Source organism: Tursiops truncatus, chromosome 13 (assembly GCF_011762595.2).
Source record: "Tursiops truncatus isolate mTurTru1 chromosome 13, mTurTru1.mat.Y, whole genome shotgun sequence".
Lineage (NCBI taxonomy): Eukaryota > Metazoa > Chordata > Mammalia > Artiodactyla > Delphinidae > Tursiops > Tursiops truncatus.
In genome coordinates, this window is record NC_047046.1 from 50,082,578 (window position 1) to 50,104,127 (window position 21,550).

General features: G+C 39.6%; 1 protein-coding gene and 1 long non-coding RNA gene across 3 annotated transcripts in view; one reads left to right on the forward strand and one right to left on the reverse strand.

Moving 5' to 3' along the window:
- GALNT1 (polypeptide N-acetylgalactosaminyltransferase 1) overlaps positions 1-3,489 on the forward strand; it is a 70,219-nt gene extending 66,730 nt beyond the window's left edge. The window contains exon 11 of the mRNA XM_033837663.2: positions 1,528-3,489. Coding sequence (XP_033693554.1) covers positions 1,528-1,674 — 147 coding nt within the window. The 3' untranslated portion in view covers positions 1,675-3,489. The remainder of the gene's footprint in view (positions 1-1,527) is intronic.
- Positions 1-21,550, reverse strand: part of LOC109549191 (uncharacterized) — a 103,004-nt gene that overhangs the window by 1,316 nt on the left and 80,138 nt on the right. The window lies entirely within an intron of this gene.

The window sequence follows — 21,550 nt, forward strand, 5'->3', positions numbered from 1 at the left end:
GACCTGGGGCTGAGAGAGGTTTTTGCTCAGGGGCATATTGTTGACATGTGACAAATCTGGGGTTCACTACAGAAATGTCTGACTGCAAAGTGCATCCCCTCAAAACAAACTACACAGCATCTGCATAAAAGTAAAAACAGCCCCAGCCATGCTGACTTTTCCCGGTCTTTTTATATATGTATGTATGCATGTATGCATGTATGGCTGCGTTGGGTCTTTGCACAGGCTTTCTCTCTCTAGTTGCGGAGAGCGGGGGCTACTCTTCGTTGCGGTGCGCTACTCTTTGTTGCGGTGCGCAGGCTTCTCATTGCCGTGGCTTCTCTTGTTGCAGAGCATGGGTTCTACAGCGCAGGCCTAGTAGTTGTGGCGCATGGGCTTAGCTGCTCTGTGGCATGTGGGATCTTACCGGACCAGGACTCGAACCCGTGTCTCCTGCATTGGCAGGCAGATTCTTAACCACTGCGCCACCAGGGAAGCCCTTCCCGGTCTTCTTGTTATGCATTTATTGGAGCTAAAGTAAAGTATCTAACACTGACCCTTCGATATTACTGAAGTCAGTGTTGAGAGTAAACTGTGACATCTGCGAATGTGCACTGCCTTTTGCCAGCTTCCACATGGAGCATAACACAGAAGTGACTGAAAGCTAAAGTAGCTGTATTGTATACAGTCATTAGGTTTTGCTTTGTTTGAAGTTCAAATAGGTACAAAAGAGGCCTTATGAAAATGAAATGTTCCTTATGAAAATTAAATGAGCTAAAAGAATTACATTAAAATAGAGCCGTGAGTAAAAATGTGTGAATAAACATATTTCCTTATAGTTACATACTTATTAGGATAACGCTTAATGCAGATTCCTACATAGCTGCTTTGGAGTTCTCCACCTGACCGGGGCTTGGTATCGGATTCATTAGTATGGTCAGTATGTGTCTGTTAACTCTCATCTGTCATGTTCTTTTGAAATTATCCTAAAAATCAGCATGACAGCATCAAGTCCGGAATGCAGACAAGTAGAGAGGAAGGTATATAGCCACATCTGTCAGCCACTTATTAAGGACTGTTGTATAAATCTTACGATTTCGAGTCTTCAAAAAGACCTGAGTTTCTAAAGACTTGAAACTTGGAATCACAGAATTAATTTTAAGAGCCTTATCATGGGAAAACGAAGCAGTTTTGAGATAGCTTTTTGAAAATAGGTTGAGGATCCTAAATTAGAAATCACTAATCTGATCACTTTTTTAGGAAACTGAAGCACAAAAAAGTAAAATTTCTCACAGTATTACAGAGCTTATGGCAGAATTGGGACTTAGAATTGAGGTCATCTGACTGCAAATCCAGCAGAATGCACTGTACCCCCAGTGCCTTTCTCCCCCGACATAGCTCTTAATGCTGTCTTTACACAGGTACATTTCTCCATTGTCTTAAGTAATCCCTTTTCTACAGAGGAATTTCATAATCACAAAAAATGGTTGAGGTGTTTTGGTTTTGTTTTCCACTTTCATATTAAGACTTCTTTCCTGTCATTTTCAGAAATTAACCCTGCAGCATGTGAACAGTAATCAGTGCCTGGATAAAGCCACAGAAGAGGACAGCCAGGTGCCCAGCATTAGAGACTGCAATGGAAGCCGGTCCCAGCAGTGGCTTCTTCGAAATGTAACCCTTCCAGAAATATTCTGAGACCAAATTTACAAAAAAAGAAAAAAATAAGGATTGACTGGGCTACCTCAGCATACATTTCTGCCACATTCTTAAGTAGCAAAAAAGGAAAAGTGCTTTCCTCCTGCAGGATGTAAGGTTTATCAGCCATTAAAACTTAAACTGCTCTCTCTTTCACTAGCTGTGAACCGGCCTTCCTGTCCAAGGACGTGAAACTACGTTAGTAGCGAGATTGTGCACACTGATGTTTACAAGATTAAGAGTCTTTCATCAAGAATCATTGTAAAGAATATTCAGACTGAAACAATCTACGAAATGTGCTTTCCAGAGAGCTGCACCTTTTATGGTTTGCTTGCACATCAGTCATTTCTGCTGAATGTGCTGTTATAATGAAGAGATGTCCAAGATTTTTTTTCTGATTAGAACTGGTAGCCAGTATATTAAATATTGATATAAAAATAAATGAAAAAGAACTGGAACCAGATTCAGAATCATGAAAACATTTTTACAATTAAAAAGACTATATTAAACAGGGTTTAAAGGAAATTAAAACAGAACTATGAGAAGTACAATTTGTTATAGTATAGTATCAAATTTCTATATAGATTTTATACCTCAGTGGGGGAAAATAACTGATTCCAATGACATTTCATTCTGTTTTCATCTGTGATAGTCATGGATGCTTTTTTTTTTCCTTGGGGTGCTGAAATTGAGCTGAAAAAGTGGCTCCTTGAACGTAGTTTTAATTGCTTTCTACAGTTGTTTTTTTTTATTTGGTTTGTGGGCTGTTGGAATTGTAATTTTTAATTGCCTTCAAAAAATGGAGATTTAAAATAATGTCTGGTTTCACTGAACAAGTTTGATATCTCAGTTGCTCTTGGGTCAACTGGCTTATAGACTTTCTCTCACACACAAATTTCTTATTAGATTTTCAACTTCCTAACTTGATCCAACTGACTATGTTTAATACCCAAGATTCATACTACTGTACTACAGATTTGTTTTCACAGCAATAAATCTTCTGTTCTTTGTTTATGATTCCACTCAATAGACGGCCTGCAGAAGTGATTTATTATTTGGGTATTTGGAGATGATACGTTTGATGGTTTTTTGGAAAAAACTTTTTTCACTCCATACTCAGATGTGCTTCATTGTCAAGTGCATATTTAGATTAGGTTCTTGAATTGTAATGTTGATCTGCTGCTTTTTTTTTAATAAAATTTGACTGAAAATGTTTAATTGGCATTTTTTAATGAGTTAGCTGAAGAAGTGCAACTATTATTCCATATTATTAGTCCTGCATTTCTTCCCTAAATTGCATTTAGGTTAAATCTGTTTTATTTTTCTGATTTTTAATACAAGATAACCTGAGTATTGATTAAAGTTGAGTATCAATTAAATTGTTTTAATTATCGAAAGAAAATCTGATTGTGACATTTTTCCTGATACGTAAAGCAGTCCATTGGCAAAAGTGCATATATTTTTCTTCCTATTTGTAAGATTATATTTAATGATATTTTCTTTGTCAAAGGCTCTCACTGCAGGCAGTGCTATTTCTTGTGCCTAAAAATGTTGTTGCATCACTAATGATGCTTGCCAAGTTGAGTGTACAGAAAGTTTCTCATATCCTATTCGTTAATATCAAGCACATGTGGATGCTTTAGGGTGAGGCTGTAGTACAGAATGCACAAATTTTGTCCCCAGGAAATCTGAGACAAAGGAGGTGCTGGATGGGGTTTTTTTCCTATTCCATGAGCTGTGTTAATGCTATCTTTGGTAGGCCTTATGCTTGAATAAACCAGATGTCTAATCAATAAATTATTTTCATGCTCAGAATTTCAGGTTTTTGTACTCTAGTGTAGGTTGGTCTTATTTCTTACTGTAAGAAAACTTAACAGCAATGTAACTTAAGGTTTTGTTGTGTTTTTTTAAGAGGGGGATGTGAGTGATTTAATTCTTGGTTACTTTTAGAATCCAATAGATAATCCCATTGCCTTTATTTTTCTAATTAAAGAATTCCTAAGTACTTTGAAAATATAAAATATTCCTGAATAGTTTTGCTTTACATTGGTTTTATCTGAAGTTAAAATAGATCTCTGTTCTTTATAGCTCTTTGTAGATTAGGCAGTGTGCTAAACACTGTTAAAAATTAAATTGGGAAGAAAGGAATGAATGAAGAAGAAAGCAAAGGATGAAAAGATGGGATTATTACTTGACTAGTGAATAATTCGTAAATGTGACAGTTAAGGACAATTTGAATCTCACCAATCTGTTCACCCTACTCCAATCCCAACCCATTTTAATATGTCTTTCTGTTCTAACTGGGATCTTGAAAAATAGTACTTTGTTCACCGTTCTGCAAATAAAAGGCAGCATGTAGGTCATGTCCTCATTTCCCTATTCTACATTCAGCTGAAAAACAAAGGTTTCTCTGTAAAGATTTGGTGGCTGTCTCCATTTTTTAAGAACTATACCAAGAATAAATTTAACTCCAGAATTACATATTCTGCAAAGGAGAAGGAAATCAGAAAGAAGGTGGTATTTCTGAGGTGATAACTGTAAAAAGAGGTATACAAAGAGTGAATCACTTTTTACTGTTCAGAAAATCAGATGTTTCCAATTATATGACACTGCTCCTATTCTCTGATTTCTTGAAGTGTTTGCTTGATAAATCTATCAGAACTGATAATTTTGCAGGATATGAGGCAAAACTCAGTTGTACTGTCTATACACTAGCAACAAACAATTGGGAATTAAATTTTAAATATATAATTTATCATCAAAGAAGTCAAATACCTCAAAAGTAAGGTAACAAGAGAGGTGCAAGACTTCTACCCGGAAAACAACAAAACATTGCTGAGAGAAACTGTAGAACACTGCAATGGATAGGTTATGTTCATGAATTGAAAGACTACATACTGTTAAGATCTCATTGCCCACAAATTGATCTACAGATCCAATGAAATCAAAATATGAGGCTTTCTTGTAGAAATTGGCAAATATACATGAAATGCAGCAGACCCAAAATAGCCAAGAAAATCTTGAAGAAGAAAAAAAAGTTGGAAGACTTTACTCGATTTTATGACTTGCTTTAAAGCTACAGAAATTGAGTGTGGTACTAGAGTTAGGACAGACGTAGATCAATGGATAGAATAGAGAGTCCAGAAATAGATCCACACGTATGTAATTACTGACTTTTCAACAAAAACACCAAGCAATTCAGTAAGTTGTTATGGAATGTGATTTCAGTTGGACCTGGAGTAATGATACCTGTATGAGAAAACACCAAACATTGATGCTTTAGTGCAATGTGCATTTATTCAAAATTGATCAGAGACCTAAATGTGAAGGCAAAGCAAATCTTCTAGAAGAAAACAGTATCTCCATGACTCTCAGGATAGGCAGGTATTTTAGGACACAAAAGATGTCAACCATAAAAGATAAAAACTGATAAATTTCACCAAAATTAAACCCTTCTCATCAAGAAGATACTATTAAGGTGAAAAGGCAAGCCATGACCAAGGAGAAAACATTTGCAATACATGTAAATGACAAAGGATTCATATGCAGAAAAACAACTTGTAAAAGCCATTTCAAAAGTAACACAATATAAAAATCAGTGACTTGAATACACACTTCACAGAAGCTATCCAAATGTGCAATTAGCACAGGAAAAGGTGCCCAACATCAGTCATCAGGGAATGCAAGATGAAACCATGAAACCACAAGGAAATCACACTGCGTACCTGCTGAATGGTGAGAATGTGGAGCAACTGGTGTATGTCAATTGGTATTGTCACCTTGGGAAAGAGCTTGCCAGTTCCTCATAAAGGTAAACATTTGCCTACCCCATGACTCAGTGACTCTACTTCCACAGATACAACCAAGAGAGACAAGTATATGGGCCCACAGCAAGATTTGTGCAAGAATATTCTCATAGTTCCAAACTGGGAACTACCCAAATATCCATCAGCAAGTTAGTGGATAATCAAACTAATGGTACATTTATACACTGGGATATTAGTCTGCGATTTTAAAAAGTGAATTCCTGATAGAACAACAAGGATAAGTCTAAAAAATGTTGAACAAAGAAAGCTAGACATGTTACATTTATATCAGGTTCAAGAACAGGCAAAGCAAATACCGAGTGGTTACCTCTGGGTGAGCACAGGGTGGAAACAAGCATGAGAGAACTTTCTGGAATGATGGGAGTATTCTATAAAGTGATTTAGATGATGGTAACATGCATAAACTTTTAAAAATTTTTTTGAGCTGTGTACTTAGGATATATGCATTTTATTGTATGTGAATTATACCTCAATAAAGTACGGGGGGAAATAAGGAAGATAGCAAGATTTTCTCCACTGCTACAAAACACCCAGAGGCTGAATAAATTACAACTAACATATTTCCTATTGGGATGCTGAGCTCAGAAGAAAATATAGAAAATCCTTAATGTCTGGGGGAAAAAAAGGATACATAAACTTAAGCCACAGATGTAACTGCTAAACATGAAAGCCCTTCCTCTCCAAGGACAAAATATAGTAACCAGAGTTTGGGGAATAGGAGCTTAGGCCTGAACAAAGTTGGAGAATTAAAGATATGCATAAAGCTGGAATAGTCAGAGGAGTTACACCTAAGGATAGGTAAAGAAGTCTGGCACCTCGTGAAGGAAACCAAAAAGTGGTTGACTAACTCTGCCCCTCTTGAGAGTGTAAATGGTGATGAGGATGGTGCCACCTCTGTAATCATAAGGCCTGCTTTTACCCAGATCAAGGGTTTAATGCCACACTCATGAGGTCTGCAGATCAAGAAAAAGTAGATTTATGGCCTTTGCTGGGAATCATTAGAATACAAGTCTTTTTGAAAAATATCCAGTTCCCTACACTCCACAAATTATGAAATCACTATATAAAAGAGGAAGTGAGTCCCCAGTATGAATGTTAAAAAAAAAAAAAGTTTGCTGAAGACAAAGACGGTGGAATAGGAGGATGCTGAGCTCACCTCCCCTCACAAACACATCAAAACTACAAATACATATGGAGCGACTCTCAGGTCAGCGTGGGGACTAGCAGAACAGCTCTTCCACAACCAAGGCTGTAAAGAAAGATCCACACAGAGCCTGGTAGGAAGGGAAAAGAAGCAATCTGGTGGAGACCTGCACCCCTAGTGGGGGATACAGAAGAGGAGGGAGAGATCACAGGCTCAGGGATCCTCCCCGGGTAGTGAGGGGTTCCAGCCACTTACTAGGCACGCCAGCACAGGGGCCTGACATCAGGAAGATGAGCGCTTTTAGTGAGTTTGAAAACCAGTGGGGCTTACCTGAGGGCTATAGGAAACTGAGACCCCATTCTTGAAGAACATATGCGTGGACTTGCTTACTTCCGATCACAGTGTGGAGGCAGCAGATTGAAAACTGCCTGGGGCTCTGGCCAGTTTGCCGGGACCACCCTAGCACACTCCCGAGCCTGCACTGGGCTCCTGGCTCCAGTCCCCCTTGCTCTGGTGCTGCTTGCCACTGAGGCAGAAGCTGTAGTTTTCAATGAGCGTATGCATACTTGGAGAGAACTGAGCCAGCTCAGACCCGGCCCTGCCTCTGGCCAGCCATTGCCAGCGAGCCCTTTGGTGCACACACACAGGAGCGAGCAAGGCTATCTCCAGGGTGGAGACCATCACGAGAGCACCAGTCCTTGCGCAGACTCGGAAGGGAGTGAAGCTAGCTCCAGGGCAGAGAGAAGCATCATTGGAGCTTTGTATACATGTGGGAGGGGGCTGGGCCAGCTCAGTGGCATGGCATCAACCCCTCCTTCGCCAACCCAGCCTCTAACCAAGGCGTGCACACCAGGGAAAAAGTGAAACCACAGAAGTGTAGCCCCAAGTCCTCAGGCCTCAGCCATATCCCAAACCAAGGTGGAGGCTGCTACCACACCTGGGAGAAACCCAACTCCCTTGCAGCTCCAGCTCCATCCCCTTAGGCCCCAGCCCTGGCCCCAGTAGAGCAGTTACAGCCATTGAGCATAGGAAGGCCCCAGCTTGCACCTGGCTCTGGCTCTAGCCCCTCCAATTCCGTTCTTACCTCCCACCAAAGAGGTGGCTCCCAGAACACCCCAGGGAAAGAGGCAGTTCATGCTCTTTTGAGAACCAGCTCTGCGCCAAAGCTACCGGGCACACTCAGACTGCATAGAATGCTCCCATACAAGGACACACCTTCAAGACCAGGATAGGTAACTGTTTCACCTAATTTCATAGAGACATGGAAAGTTAAAATGAGCCTACAGAGGAATATGTTTCAAACAAAAGATCAAGGGAAAAAAACCCTAATGAAACAGAGATAAATAATTTACCTGAGAAAGAATTCAAAGCAATAGTAATAAGAATGCTAACTGAACTAGGGGAAAGAATAGAATTGACACTGTAAGAATTTTAATAAGGAACTAGAAAATATAAAAAGAACCGGTCAGAGCTGATGGATACAATAACTGAAATGAAAAACACACAGAGGGAATTAACAGCAGATTAAGTGATACAGAAGAACTCAGAGGGGAAGATGGCAGAAGAGTAAGACGCAGAGATCACCTTCCTCCCCACAGATACGCCAAAAATACATCTACATGTGGAAGAACTCCTACAGAACACCTACTGAACGCTGGCAGAAGACCTCAGACCTCCCAAAAGGCAAGAAAGTCCCCACGTACCTGGGTAGGGCAAAAGAAAAAAGAATAAATAGAGACAAGAGGATAGGGACGGGACCTGCACCAGTGGGAGGGAGCCGAGAAGGAGGAAAGGTTTCCACACACTAGGAAGCCCCTTCGCAGGCAGTGACTGCGGGTGGCGGAGGGGGAAGCTTCGGAGCCGCGGAGGAGAGCACAGCAGCAGGGGTGCGGAGGGCAAAGCAGAGAGATTCCTGCACAGAGGATAGGTGCCGACCGGCACTCACCAGCCCGAGAGGCTTGTCTGCTCACCCTCCGGGGCGGGCGGGGCTGGGAGCTGAGGCTAGGGCTTTGGTCAGAGCGCAGGGAGAGGACTAGGGTTGGCAGCGTGAACACAGCCTGAAGGGGTTAGTGCGCCACGGCTGGCCGGGAGGGAGGCCGGGGAGAAGTCTGGGGCTGCAGAAGAGGCAAGAGACTTTTTCTTCCCTCTTTGTTTCCTGGTGCGCAAGGAAAGGGGATTAAGAGCGCTGCTTAAAGGAACTCCAGAGACGGGTGCGAACCGCGGCTAAAAGCGCGGACCCCAGAGACGGGCATGAGACGCTAAGGCTGCTGCTGCCGCCACCAAGAAGCCTGTGTGCAAGCACAGGTCACTATCCACACCCCTCTTCTGGGGAGCCTGTGCAGCCTGCCACTGCCAGGGTCCCGGGATCCAGGGACAACTCCCCCGGGAGAACGCACGGCGCGCCTCAGGCTGGTGCAACGTCACGCCGACCTCTGCCGCTGCAGGCTCACCCCGCATCCGTACCCCTCCCTCCCCCTGGCCTGAGTGAGCCAGAGCCCCCGAATCAGCGGCTTTTTTAACCCCGTCCCGTCAGAGTGAAGAACAGACGCCTTCCAGCAACCTATACGCAGAGGTGGGGCCAAATCCAAAGCTGAGCCCCGGGAGCTGTGAGAACAAAGAAGAGAAAGGGAAATCTCTCCCAGCAGCCTCAGAAGCAGCGGATTAAAGCTCCACAATCAACTTGATGTACCCTGCATCTGTGGAATAAATGAATAGACAACGAATCATCCCAAATTCGTTGGGATGAGAGGCTCTTGGTGCTGCAGCCAGGAGTCACCTCTGAGGTGGGAGAGCCAACTTCAGGACACTGCTCCACAAGAGACATCCCAGCTCCACATAATATCAAACGGCGAAAATCTCCCAGAGATCTCCATCTCAACATCAACACCCAGCTTCACTCAACGACCAGCAAGCTACACTGCTGGACACCCTATGCCAAACAACTAGCAAGACAGGGACACAACCCCACCCATTAGCAGAGAGGCTGCCTAAAATCATAATAAGTCCACAGACACCCCAAAACACACCATCAGACGTGGACCTGCCCACCAGAAAGACAAGATCCAGCCTCATCCACCAGAACACAGGCACTAGTCCCCTCCACCAGGAAGCCTACACAACCCACTGAACCAACTTTAGCCACTGGGAACAGACACCAAAAACAAGGGAACTACGAACCTGCAGCCTGCAAAAAGGAGACCCCAAACACAGGAAGATAAGCAAAATGAGAAGACAGAAAAACACACAGCAGATGAAGGAGCAAGATAAAAACCCACCAGGCCTAACAAATGAAGAGGAAATAGGCAGTCTACCTGAAAAAGAATTCAGAATAATGATAGTAAAGATGATCCAAAATCTTGGAAATAGAATAGACAAAATGCAAGATACATTTAATAAGGACCTAGAAGAACTAAAGATGAAACGAACAACGATGAACAACTCAATAAATGAAATTAAAAATACTCTAGATGGGATCAATAGCAGAATAACTGAGTCAGAAGAACAGGTAAGTGACCTGGAAGATAAAATAGTGGAAATAACTACTGCAGAGCAGAATAAAGAAAAAAGAATGAGAACTGAGGACAGTCTCAGAGACCTCTGGGACAACACTAAACGCACCAACATTTGAATTATAGGGGTTCCAGAAGAAGAAGAGAAAATGAACGGGACTGAGAAAATATTTGAAGAGATTATAGTTGAAAACTTCCCTAATATGGGAAAGGAAATAGTTAATCAAGTCCAGGAAGCACGGAGAGTCCCATACAGGATAAATCCAAGGAGAAATCTGCCAAGACACATATTAATCAAACTGTCAAAAATTAAATACAAAGAAGACATATTAAAAGCAGCAAGGGAAAAACAACAAATAACATACAAGGGAATCCCCATAAGGTTAACAGCTGATCTTTCAGCAGAAACTGCAAGCCAGAAGGGACTGGCAGGACATATTTAAAGTAATGAAGGAGAAAAGCCTGCAACCAAGATTACTCTACCCAGCAAGGATCTCATTCAGATTTGATGGAGAAATTAAAACCTTTACAGACAAGCAAAAGCTGAGAGAGTTTAGCACCACGAAACCAGCTTTACAACAAATGCTAAAGGAACTTCTCTAGGCAAAAAATACAAGAGAAGGAAAAGACCTACAATAACGAACCCAAAACAATTAAGAAAATGGGAATAGGAACATACATATCGATAATTACCTTAAATGTAAATGGACTAAATGCTCCCACCAAAAGACACAGATTGGCTGAATGGATACAAAAACAAGACCCATATATATGCTGTCTACAAGAGACCCACTTCAGACCTAGAGACACATACAGACTGAAAGTAAGGGGATGGAAAAATATATTCCATGCAAATGGAAACCAAAAGAAAGCTGGAGTAGCAATTCTCATATCAGACAAAATACACTTTAAAATAAAGACTATTAGAAGAGACAAAGAAGGACACTACATAATGATCAAGGGATCGATCCAAGGAGAAGATATAACAATTGTAAATATTTATGCACCCAACATAGGAGCACCTCAATACATAAGGCAAATACTAACAGCCATAAAAGGGGAAATCGACAGTAACACATTCATATTAGGGGACTTTAACACCCCACTTTCACCAATGGACAGATCATCCAAAATGAAAATAAATAAGGAAACACAAGCTTTAAATGATACACTAAACAAGATGGGCTTAATTGATATTTATAGGACATTCGATCCAAAAACAACAGAATACACATTTTTCTCAAGTGCTCATGGAACATTCTCCAGGATAGATCATATCTTGGGTCACAAATCAAGCCTTGGTAAATTTAAGAAAACTCAAATTGTATCAAGTATCTTTTCCAACCACAACACTATGAGACTAGATATCAATTACAGGAAAAGATCTGTAAAAAATACACATGGAGGCTAAACAATACACTTCTTAATAATGAGGTGATCACTGAGGAAACCAAAGAGGAAATAAAAAAATACCTAGAAACAAATGACAATGGAGACACGACAACCCAAAACCTATGGGATGCAGCAAAAGCAGTTCTAAGAGGGAAGTTTATAGCAATACAATCCTACCTTAAGAAACAGGAAACATCTCGAATAAACAACCTAACCTTGCACCTAAACCAATTAGAGAAAGAAGAACAAAAAAAACCCCAAAGTTAGCAGAAGGAAACAAATCATAAAAATCAGATCAGGAATAAATGAAAAAGAAATGAAGGAAACGATAGCAAAGATCAATAAAACTAAAAGCTGATTCTTTGAGAAGATCAACAAAATTGATAAACCATTAGCCAGACTCATCAAGAAAAAAAGGGAGAAGACTCAAATCAACAGAATTAGAAATGAAAAAGGAGAAGTAACAACTGACACTGCAGAAATACAAAAGATCATGAGAGATTACTACAAGCAACTCTATGCCAATAAAATGGACAACCTGGAAGAAATGGACAAATTCTTAGAAATGCACAACCTGCCATGACTGAATCAGGAAGAAATAGAAAATGTGAACAGGCCAATCACAAGCACTGAAATTGAAACTGTGATTAAAAATCTTCCAACAAACAAAAGCCCAGGACCAGATGGCTTCACAGGCGAACAGAAATCCAACAGCAAATTAAAAGGATCATACACCATGATCAAGTGGGGTTTATTCCAGGAATGCAAGGATTCTTCAATATACGCAAATCAAGCAACGTGATACACCATATTAACAAATTGAAGGAGAAAAACCATATGATCATCTCAAAAGATGCAGAGAAAGCTTTCAACAAAATTCAACACCCAATTATGATAAAAACCCTGCAGAAAGTAGGCATAGAGGGAACTTCCCTCAACATAATAAAGGCCATATATGACAAACCCACAGCCAACATCGTCCTCAATGGTGAAAAACTGAAAGCATTTCCACTAAGATCAGGAACAAGACAAGGTTGCCCACTCTCACCACTCTTATTCAACATAGTTTTGGAAGTTTTAGCCACAACAATCAGAGAACAAAAGGAAATAAAAGGAATCCGAATCGGAAAAGAAGAAGTAAAGCTGTCACTGTTTGCAGATGACACGATACTATACAAAGAGAATCCTAAAGATGCTACCAGAAAACTACTAGAGCTAATCAATGAATTTGGTAAAGTAGCAGGATACAAAATTAATGCACAGAAATCTCTGGCATTCCTATACACTAAGGATGAAAAATCTGAAAGTGAAATCAAGAAAACACTCCCATTTACCATTGCAACAAAAAGAATAAAATATCTAGGAATAAACCTACCTAAGGAGACAAAAGACCTGTATGCAGAAAATTATAAGACACTGATGAAAGAAATTAAAGATGATACAAATAGATGGAGAGATATACCATGTTCTTGGATTGGAAGAGTCCACATTGTGAAAATGACTCTACTACCCAAAGCAATCTACAGATTCAATGCAATCCCTATCAAACTACCATTGGCATTTTTCACAGGTCTAGAACAAAAAATTTCACAATTTGTATGGAAACACAAAAGACCCCGAATAGCCAAAGCAATCTTGAGAACAAAAAACGGAGCTGGAGGAATCAGGCTCCGACTTCAGACTAGACTACAAAGCTACAGTAATCAATACAGTATGGTACTGGCACAAAAACAGTATGGTACTGGCACAAAAACAGTTCAGTGGAACAAGATAGAAAGCCCAGAGATAAACCCACGCACATATGGTCACCTTATCTTTGATAAAGGAGGCAGGAATGTACACTGGAGAAAGGACAGCCTCTTCAATAAGTGGTGCTGGGAAAACTGGACAGGTACATGTAAAAGTATGAGATTAGATCACTCTCTAACACCACACACAAAAATAAGCTCAAAATGGATTAAAGACCTAAATGTAAGGCCAGAAACTATCAAACTCTTAGAGGAAAACATAGGCAGAACACTCTATGACATAAATCACAGCAAGATCCTTTTTGACCCTCCTTCTAGTGAAATGGAAATAAAAACAAAAATAAACAAATGGGACCTAATGAAACTTCAAAGCTTTTGCACAGCAAAGGAAACCATAAACAAGACCAAAAGACAACTCTCAGAATGGGAGAAAATATTTGCAAATGAAGCAACTGACAAAGGATTAATCTCCAAAATTTATAAGCAGATCATGCAGCTCAATAACAAAAAAAAAACAACCCAATCCAAAAATGGTCAGAAGACCTAAACAGACATTTCTCCAAAGAAGATATATTGATTGCCAACAAACACATGAAAGAATGCTCAACATCATTAATCACTAGAGAAATGCAAATCAAAACTACAATGAGATATCATTTCACACCAGTCAGAATGGCCATTATCAAAAAATCTACAAACAATAAATGCTGGAGAGTGTGTGGAGAAAAGGGAACACTCTTGCACTGCTGGTGGGAATGTGAATTGGTTCAGCCACTATGGAGAACAGTATGGAAGTTCCTTAGAAAACTACAAATAGAACTACCATATGACCCAGCAATCCCACTACTGGGCATATACCCTGAGAAAACCATAATTCAAAAAGAGTCATGTACCAAAATGTTCATTGTAGCTCTATTTACAATAGCCCGGAGATGGAAACAACCTAAGTGTCCATCATCAGATGAATGGATAAAGAAGATGTGGCACATATGTATGATGGAATATTACTCAGCCATAAAAAGAAACGAAATTGAGCTATTTGTAATGAGGTGGATAGACCTAGAGTCTGTCATACAGAGTGAAGTAAGTCAGAAGGAGAAAGTCAAATACCGTATGCTAACACATATATATGGAATTTAAGAAAAAAAATGTCATGAAGAACCTAAGGGTAAGACAGGAATAAAGACACAGACCTACTAGAGAATGGACTTGAGGATATGGGGAGGGGGAAGGGTAAGCTGTGACAAAGCGAGAAGGAGGCATGGACATATATACACTACCAAATGTAAGGTAGATAGCTAGTGGGAAGCAGCCGCATAGCACAGGGAGATTAGCTCGGTTCTTTGTCACCACTCGGAGGGGTGGGATAGGGAGGGTGGGAGGAAGGGAGTTGCAAGAGGGAAGAGATATGGGAACATACGTATAACTGATTCACTTTGTTATAAAGCAGAAACTAACACACCATTGTAAAGCAATTATACTCCAGTAAAGATGCAAAAAAAAAAAGAAGAAATCAGAGCAATCTGGAAGACAGAATAACAGAAATTACTCGATCAGAACAACAAAAACAAATTTTAAAAGTTGAGGGGCTTCCCTGGTGGCGCAGTGATTGAGAGAGCCTGTGTGTCCAGAGCCTGTGCTCTGTAACAGGAGAGGCCACAACAGTGAGAGGCCCATGTACCGTGAAAAAATATATATATATATTGAGAATAGTTTAAGGGACCTCTAGGACATCAAGCATACTAAGATTTGCATTATAGGGGTCCCAGCTGGAGAAGAAAGGGTAAAAGGGGTAGAAAATATATTTGATGAAATGATGGCTGAAAACTTCCTAACCTACAGAAGGAGATAGGTATCCAGGTACAAGAAACACAGAGTGCCAAACAAGATGAATCCAAAGACACCTACAACAAGACATATTATAATTAAAATGTCAAAAGTTAAAGAGAATTCTAAGAGCCACAAGAGAAAAACAAAGAGTCACATATAAGGGAAGCTCCATAAAGCTATCAGCTGACTTTTCAGCAGAAACTTTGTAGGCCAGAAGGGAGTGGCATGATATACTTAATGTGCTGAAAGGATAAAACCTACAAGCTAGGATACTCTACCCAGCAAGATTATCATTTAGAACTGAAGGAGAGAGAAAGAGCTTCTCACAAAAGTAAAAACTAAAAGAGTTCATCAATACTAAACTGACCTTACAGAAGTGTTAAAGGGTCTTCTTTAAGTAAAAAAGAAAAAGCCACAACAAGAAATAAATTATAGGAAGTGAAAAATCCCACTGGTAAAGGCAAATATATAGTAAAGTCTGTGGATCAACCACTTAAATATCCTAGTACAAAGGCAAAAACACTGTAAAATTAACTATAACTACAATAAACAGTTAATGGCTAAGCATGAAAATGTAAAATATGACATCAAAAACATGAAACAAGGGACTTCCCTAGCAGTCCACTGGTTAGGACTATGCATTTCCACTGCAGAGGGCGCAGGTTCAATCCCTGGTTGGGGAACTAAGATCCCACATGCTGCATGGCACAGCCAAAAAATAGAAATAGAAGGAAAAAACCCACACAAAACATGAAACAAGGTGGGGTTGGTAAAAAATGCAGAGCTTTTAGAATGTGTTTTAACATTTTTAAACAAGTAGATCAAGTAGATACAGTTATAGGTCAGTTATAGGTTACAGGTCAACATATATGAACTACACACTAACCACAAATCAAAAACTTACAATAGACATAGAAAACCTAGAGAGAAAGGAACACAAACATGACATTAAAGAAAATCATCAAACCACAAGAGAAGAGACTAAAAGAAGAACAAAAGACCAGCGAACTACAAAAACAACCAGAAAGTGAATAACAAAATGGCGTGCCGCAAAAAGAACATACCTATCAAAAATCACTTTAAATATTAATGGACTAGGACTTCCCTGGTGGCACAGTGGTTAAGAATCCACCTGCCAATGCAGGAGACACAGTGGTTAAGAATCCACCTGCCAATGCAGGAGACAAGCCCTTGTCCAGGAAGATCCCACATGCCGCAGAGCAACTAAGCTGGTGCGCCACAACTACTGAGCCTGCACTCTAGAGCCCACGAGCCACAACTACTGAGCCCATGTGCCACAACTACAGAGCCCATGCGCTCTGGAACCTGCTCACCACAACTAGAGAGCCTGCACACCACAACTAGAGAGAAGCCCACGCACCACAACGAAGAGCCCACGTGCCACGCTGAAGATACCATGTGCCGCAACTAAGACCTGATGCAGCCAAAAATAATAATTTTTTTAAAAGTCTATAAAAAAGACAAAGGAAGACTTTATACAAAGGGATCAATACAGAAAGGGACAAAATATTTGTAAGCAAATATGCACCTAATATAGGAGCACCTAAATATATAAAGCAGATATTAACAGACAAAAAGGGAGAAACTGACAATAATATAATAAAAGTAGGGGACTTTAACACCCCACTTACATCAATGGAGAGATCATCACACAGAAAATCAATAAGAAAGCAGTGGCCTCAAATGACACATTGGACCAGTTGGAATTAACAGATACATAATGGAACATTCCATCCAAAAACTGCAGAAAACACATTCTTTTCAAGTGCTCATGAAGCATTCTCCAGGATAGATCACATGTTAAGCCACAATACAAGTCTCAAAAAAGTTAAGAGGATAGAAACTATATCAAGCGTCTTTTCCAACCACATGGTATGAAGCCAGAAATTAATTACAGGAAGAAAAACAGGGAAAACAAAAACACTAGGAGATTAAACAACATTCTAATAAAAAACTAATGGGTCAGTATAGAAATAAAAGAGGAAGTCAGAAAATACATTGAGACATGAAAATAAAAACACAACTTTCCAAAGTCTACAAGATGCAGCAAAAGCAGTTCTAAGAGGAAACTTTATAGTGATGCAGGCATACTTCAAGAAACAAGAAAAATCTCAACCTAACCTACCATCAAAAGGAATTAGAAAAAGAAATACAAAGTCCAGAGCCAGAAGAAGGAAAGAAATAATAAGGATCAGCAAGGAAATAAATAAAATTGAGGCCAAAAAAACAACAGAAAAGATCAATGAAACCCAAACAATCATAAGAGACACATATTAATCAAACTAACAAAAATTAAATTCAAAGACAAAATATTCAAAGCAGCAAGGGAAAAGCAACAAATAAGGGAATCCCAACATACAAGGGAATCCCCATAAGGTTATCAGCTGATTTTTCAGCATAAACTCTGCAGGCCAGAAAGGAGTGGCAGGATATATTTAAAGTCATGAAAGGGAAAAGCCTACAACCAAGATTACTCTACCCAGCAAGGATATCATTCAGATTCGATGGAGAAATCAAAAGCTGTACAGACAAGCAAAAGGTAAAAGAATTCAGCAGCACAAAGTGAGCTTTATAACAAATGCTAAAGAAACTTCTCTAGGAGGGAAACACAAGAGAAGAAAATGACCTACAAAAACAAACACAAAACAATTAAGAAAATGGTAATAGGAACAGACTGGCTGAATGGATACAAAAACAAGACCCATAGATATGCTGTCTACAAGAGACCCACTTCAGACCTAGAGACACATACAGACTGCAAGTGAGGGGGTGGAAAAAGATATTCCATGCAAATGGAAATCAAAAGAAAGCTGGAGTAGCAATACTCGTACCAGACAAAATAGACTTTAAAATAAAGACTGTGACAAGAGACAAGGAAGGACACTACATGATGATCAGGGATCAATCCAAGAAGTAGATATAACAATTGTAAATATTTATGCACCCAGCATAGGAGAACCTCAATATATAAGGCAAATACTAATAGCCAAAAAGGGAGAAACTGACAGTAACACAATAATAGTGGGGGACTTTAACACCCCACTTACCAATGGACAGATCATCCAGACAGAAAATTAATAAGGAGACACAAGCTTTAAATGACACATTAGACCAGATAGACTTAACTGATATTTATAGAACATTCCATTCGAAAGCTGCAGAATACATTTTCTTCTCAAGTGCACACAGTACATTCTCCAGGATAGATCACATCTTGGGTCACACATGAAAAGATGCTACACATCATTAATTATTACAGAAATCCAAGTCAAAACTACCATAAGGTATCATCTCACACCAGTAAGAATGGTCATCATCAAAAAATCTACAAACAATAAATGCTGGACAGGGTGTGGAGAAAAGGGAACCCGCTTAAAAAAAAAAGGGAACTGTTGATGGGAATGTAAATTGATACAGCCACTATGGAAAACAGTATGGAGGTTCCTAAGAAAACTAAAAATAGAACTACCATATGACCCAGCAATCCCACTCCTGGGCATATACCCAGAGAAAACATAATTCCAAAAGATACATGCACCCCTGTGTTCATTGCAGCACTATTTACAATAGCCAAGACATGGAAGCAACCTAAATGTCCATCGACAGATGAATGGATAAAGAAGATGTTGTACATATATACAATGGGATATTAATCAGCCATAAAAAGGAATGAAATTTTGCCATTTGCAGAGACATAGATGGACCTAGAGACTGTCATACAGAGTGAAATAAGTCAGAAAGAGCAAAACAAATAGCCTATATTAATGCATATCATAGAGAACAAATGTATGGACGCCAAGGCGGGAAAGGCGGGGGTGGGATGAATTGGGTGACTGGGATTGACATATATATGCTACTATGTATAAAACAGATAACTAATGAGAACCTACTATATAGCCCAGGGAACTCTACTCAGTGCTCTGTGGTGACCTAAATGGGAAGGAAATCCAAAAAGAAGGGGATATACGTATACATATAGCTGATTCACTTTGCTGTACAGCAGAAACTAACACATAGTAAAGCAACTATACTCCAATAAAACAAAAGAAAATATAATAGTTGGTGGTGATTGCCTCTTAAATGTCTTAAAGCCACTACCCTTCTTAAAAAAAAACAAACCACAATGTGATTTCACCTCATACCTGTCAGAATACCTATCACTAAAAAGACAACAAATAATAAGTGTTGGCAAGGGTGTGGTGAAAAGGGAACTCTATTTCACTATTGGTAGGAATGTAAGCTGGTACAGCCACTATGAAAAACAATGGAGGTTCCTCAAAAGATAAAAAATAGAGCTACCATATGATCCAGCAGTTCCACTCCTGGGTTTATATCTGAAGAAAACAAGAGCACTAATTAGAAAAGATACATGCACCCAATATTCACAGCAGCATTATTTACAATAGCCAAGACATAGAAACAACCTAAGTGTCCATCAACATATTAATGGATAAAGAAGCTGTGGTACACACACACACATACACACACACAAATGGAATATTACTCAACCATAAAAAAGAATGAAATTTGCTATTTGCAACAACGTGGATAAACCTGGAGGGTTTACGCTTAGTAAAACAAATCAGACAGAGAAAGGCAAACGCTGTTTTCACTTATATGTGGAATCTAAAAAATAAATCACATGAATGAATATAACAAAACAGAAACAAACTCATAGATACAGAGAACAAACTAGTGGCTACCAGTGGAGAGAGTGGTGGGGAGAGGAGCAAGATAGGGGAAGGGGACTAAGAAGTACAAACTACTAGATACAAAATAAGTAAGATACAAGGATGTAATGTGTAGCACAGGGAATATAACCAATATTTTATAATAACTTTAAATGGAGTATAATCTATAAAAATATCAAATCACTATGTGTACACCTGAAACTAATATAACATTGTAACTCAACTACACTTTAATTAACAAAAAAAAGAATTTAAAAAAAGTTCGGGCAAAGTGAGAGTAGCTTGGGTCAGGCTAAACCTCTTCCCAGTAAGTCAATAAGTTAATGACCCTGGACAACAATTTTTTGCGGGGGGGCCATGCCACTTGTCTTGTGGGATCTTGTTCCTCAACCAGGGATCAAACCCGGGCCCCCCCTGCAGTGGAAGCATAGAGTCCTAACCACTGGACCACCAGGGAATTCCCCAGGACAATTTTTAAAAAGAAAGTTTGAAGGCCCTGGAGAGTGAACAAAAGACAGAAAAAGTAGGGGATTTGACGCTTGTTTAGCAGGACCTTCATTGGATAAAATGACATATATATAGCTTTTCCACAGAGAGGATCCCCAATGCACACAGCTCACTAAAGTAGTGTTCATACAGGCAGTGACTGTTGTCTTATGCTGAGGAGTAAGAGATCTTATTTAGAAGGAAACAGAGTGGCTGGAAATGGAGGGAGGAAATCCCAACAGGAAGGAGCCATAGGGGAGCCCCCAAATCTGCACACAAAATTTTCCTCAAATCCTTGGCTTATTCAACTAAGTGTGTACAGGATGAAACTCCAGGAAGCCCAGGGGAAAACAGCTGGAAGGCAGAAGATCTGAGCAGAGATCTTAGAGGTTGCTTGGTACCAAGAATACAAAGTTTCAAGTTCACATTCTTCCAATTTCCAGGGGCCTGATAAACACTTTAGACTTTATGTTGAAACCCAATAAGAGCCATAGGAATAAAGACCATTTTTCTTAAGGATTTAGAGCTATTCCTAGGGCCAAGAACCAAGTGGGAAAAGACCAGACTCAACAAAGTGTAAAACCAAGCCTCTGTAACATCAAGTTGATCTGCCAATAATTTAATTGACTTCTTGGACAAAACTCAATAGTCTTCTGAGGAAGATAACAGAATCTCTTCAATACATCAGTCACAGTGCTCAGTACAAAATGAAAAAGTAATAGATAAAGAGACAAGAAAGTGATCTTTATTTTTTTAAATAGTCAAGAAAAGCAGACCCACTGATAACCTATATAATGGAATTAGCAGCCAAGCTCTTCAAAATAAGTATGTGTTTTTTTAAAATAGATATTGAAAAAATGGCTATAATAAAATTGGGAAATTTCAGAAGATATAGAAATTAGAAAAGAGAAAATTAGAATCCTAATACTGAAAAATATCAAAGAATTTATTGAATGAGATTAATATCAAATAGGACACAATAGAAAAAGGGTCAGTGAACACAAGTCAATAAAATTTTTTCAAACTGAACCACGGGTAGTGAAGAAGATGAGGAAGAGACAGTCTGAGAGGCAGGGGCTTTGTCAAGATGGCAGAGCAGGAAGACCCTGGGTTTACCTCCTTCCATGGGCACCCCGGTCCCACTTGCAGCAAACCAGCACCAGCTTTGAGACACCCAGGACCCTGCAGCCAACCATGTCAGGAACTGGCCCCACCTGCCAAAAGGCCA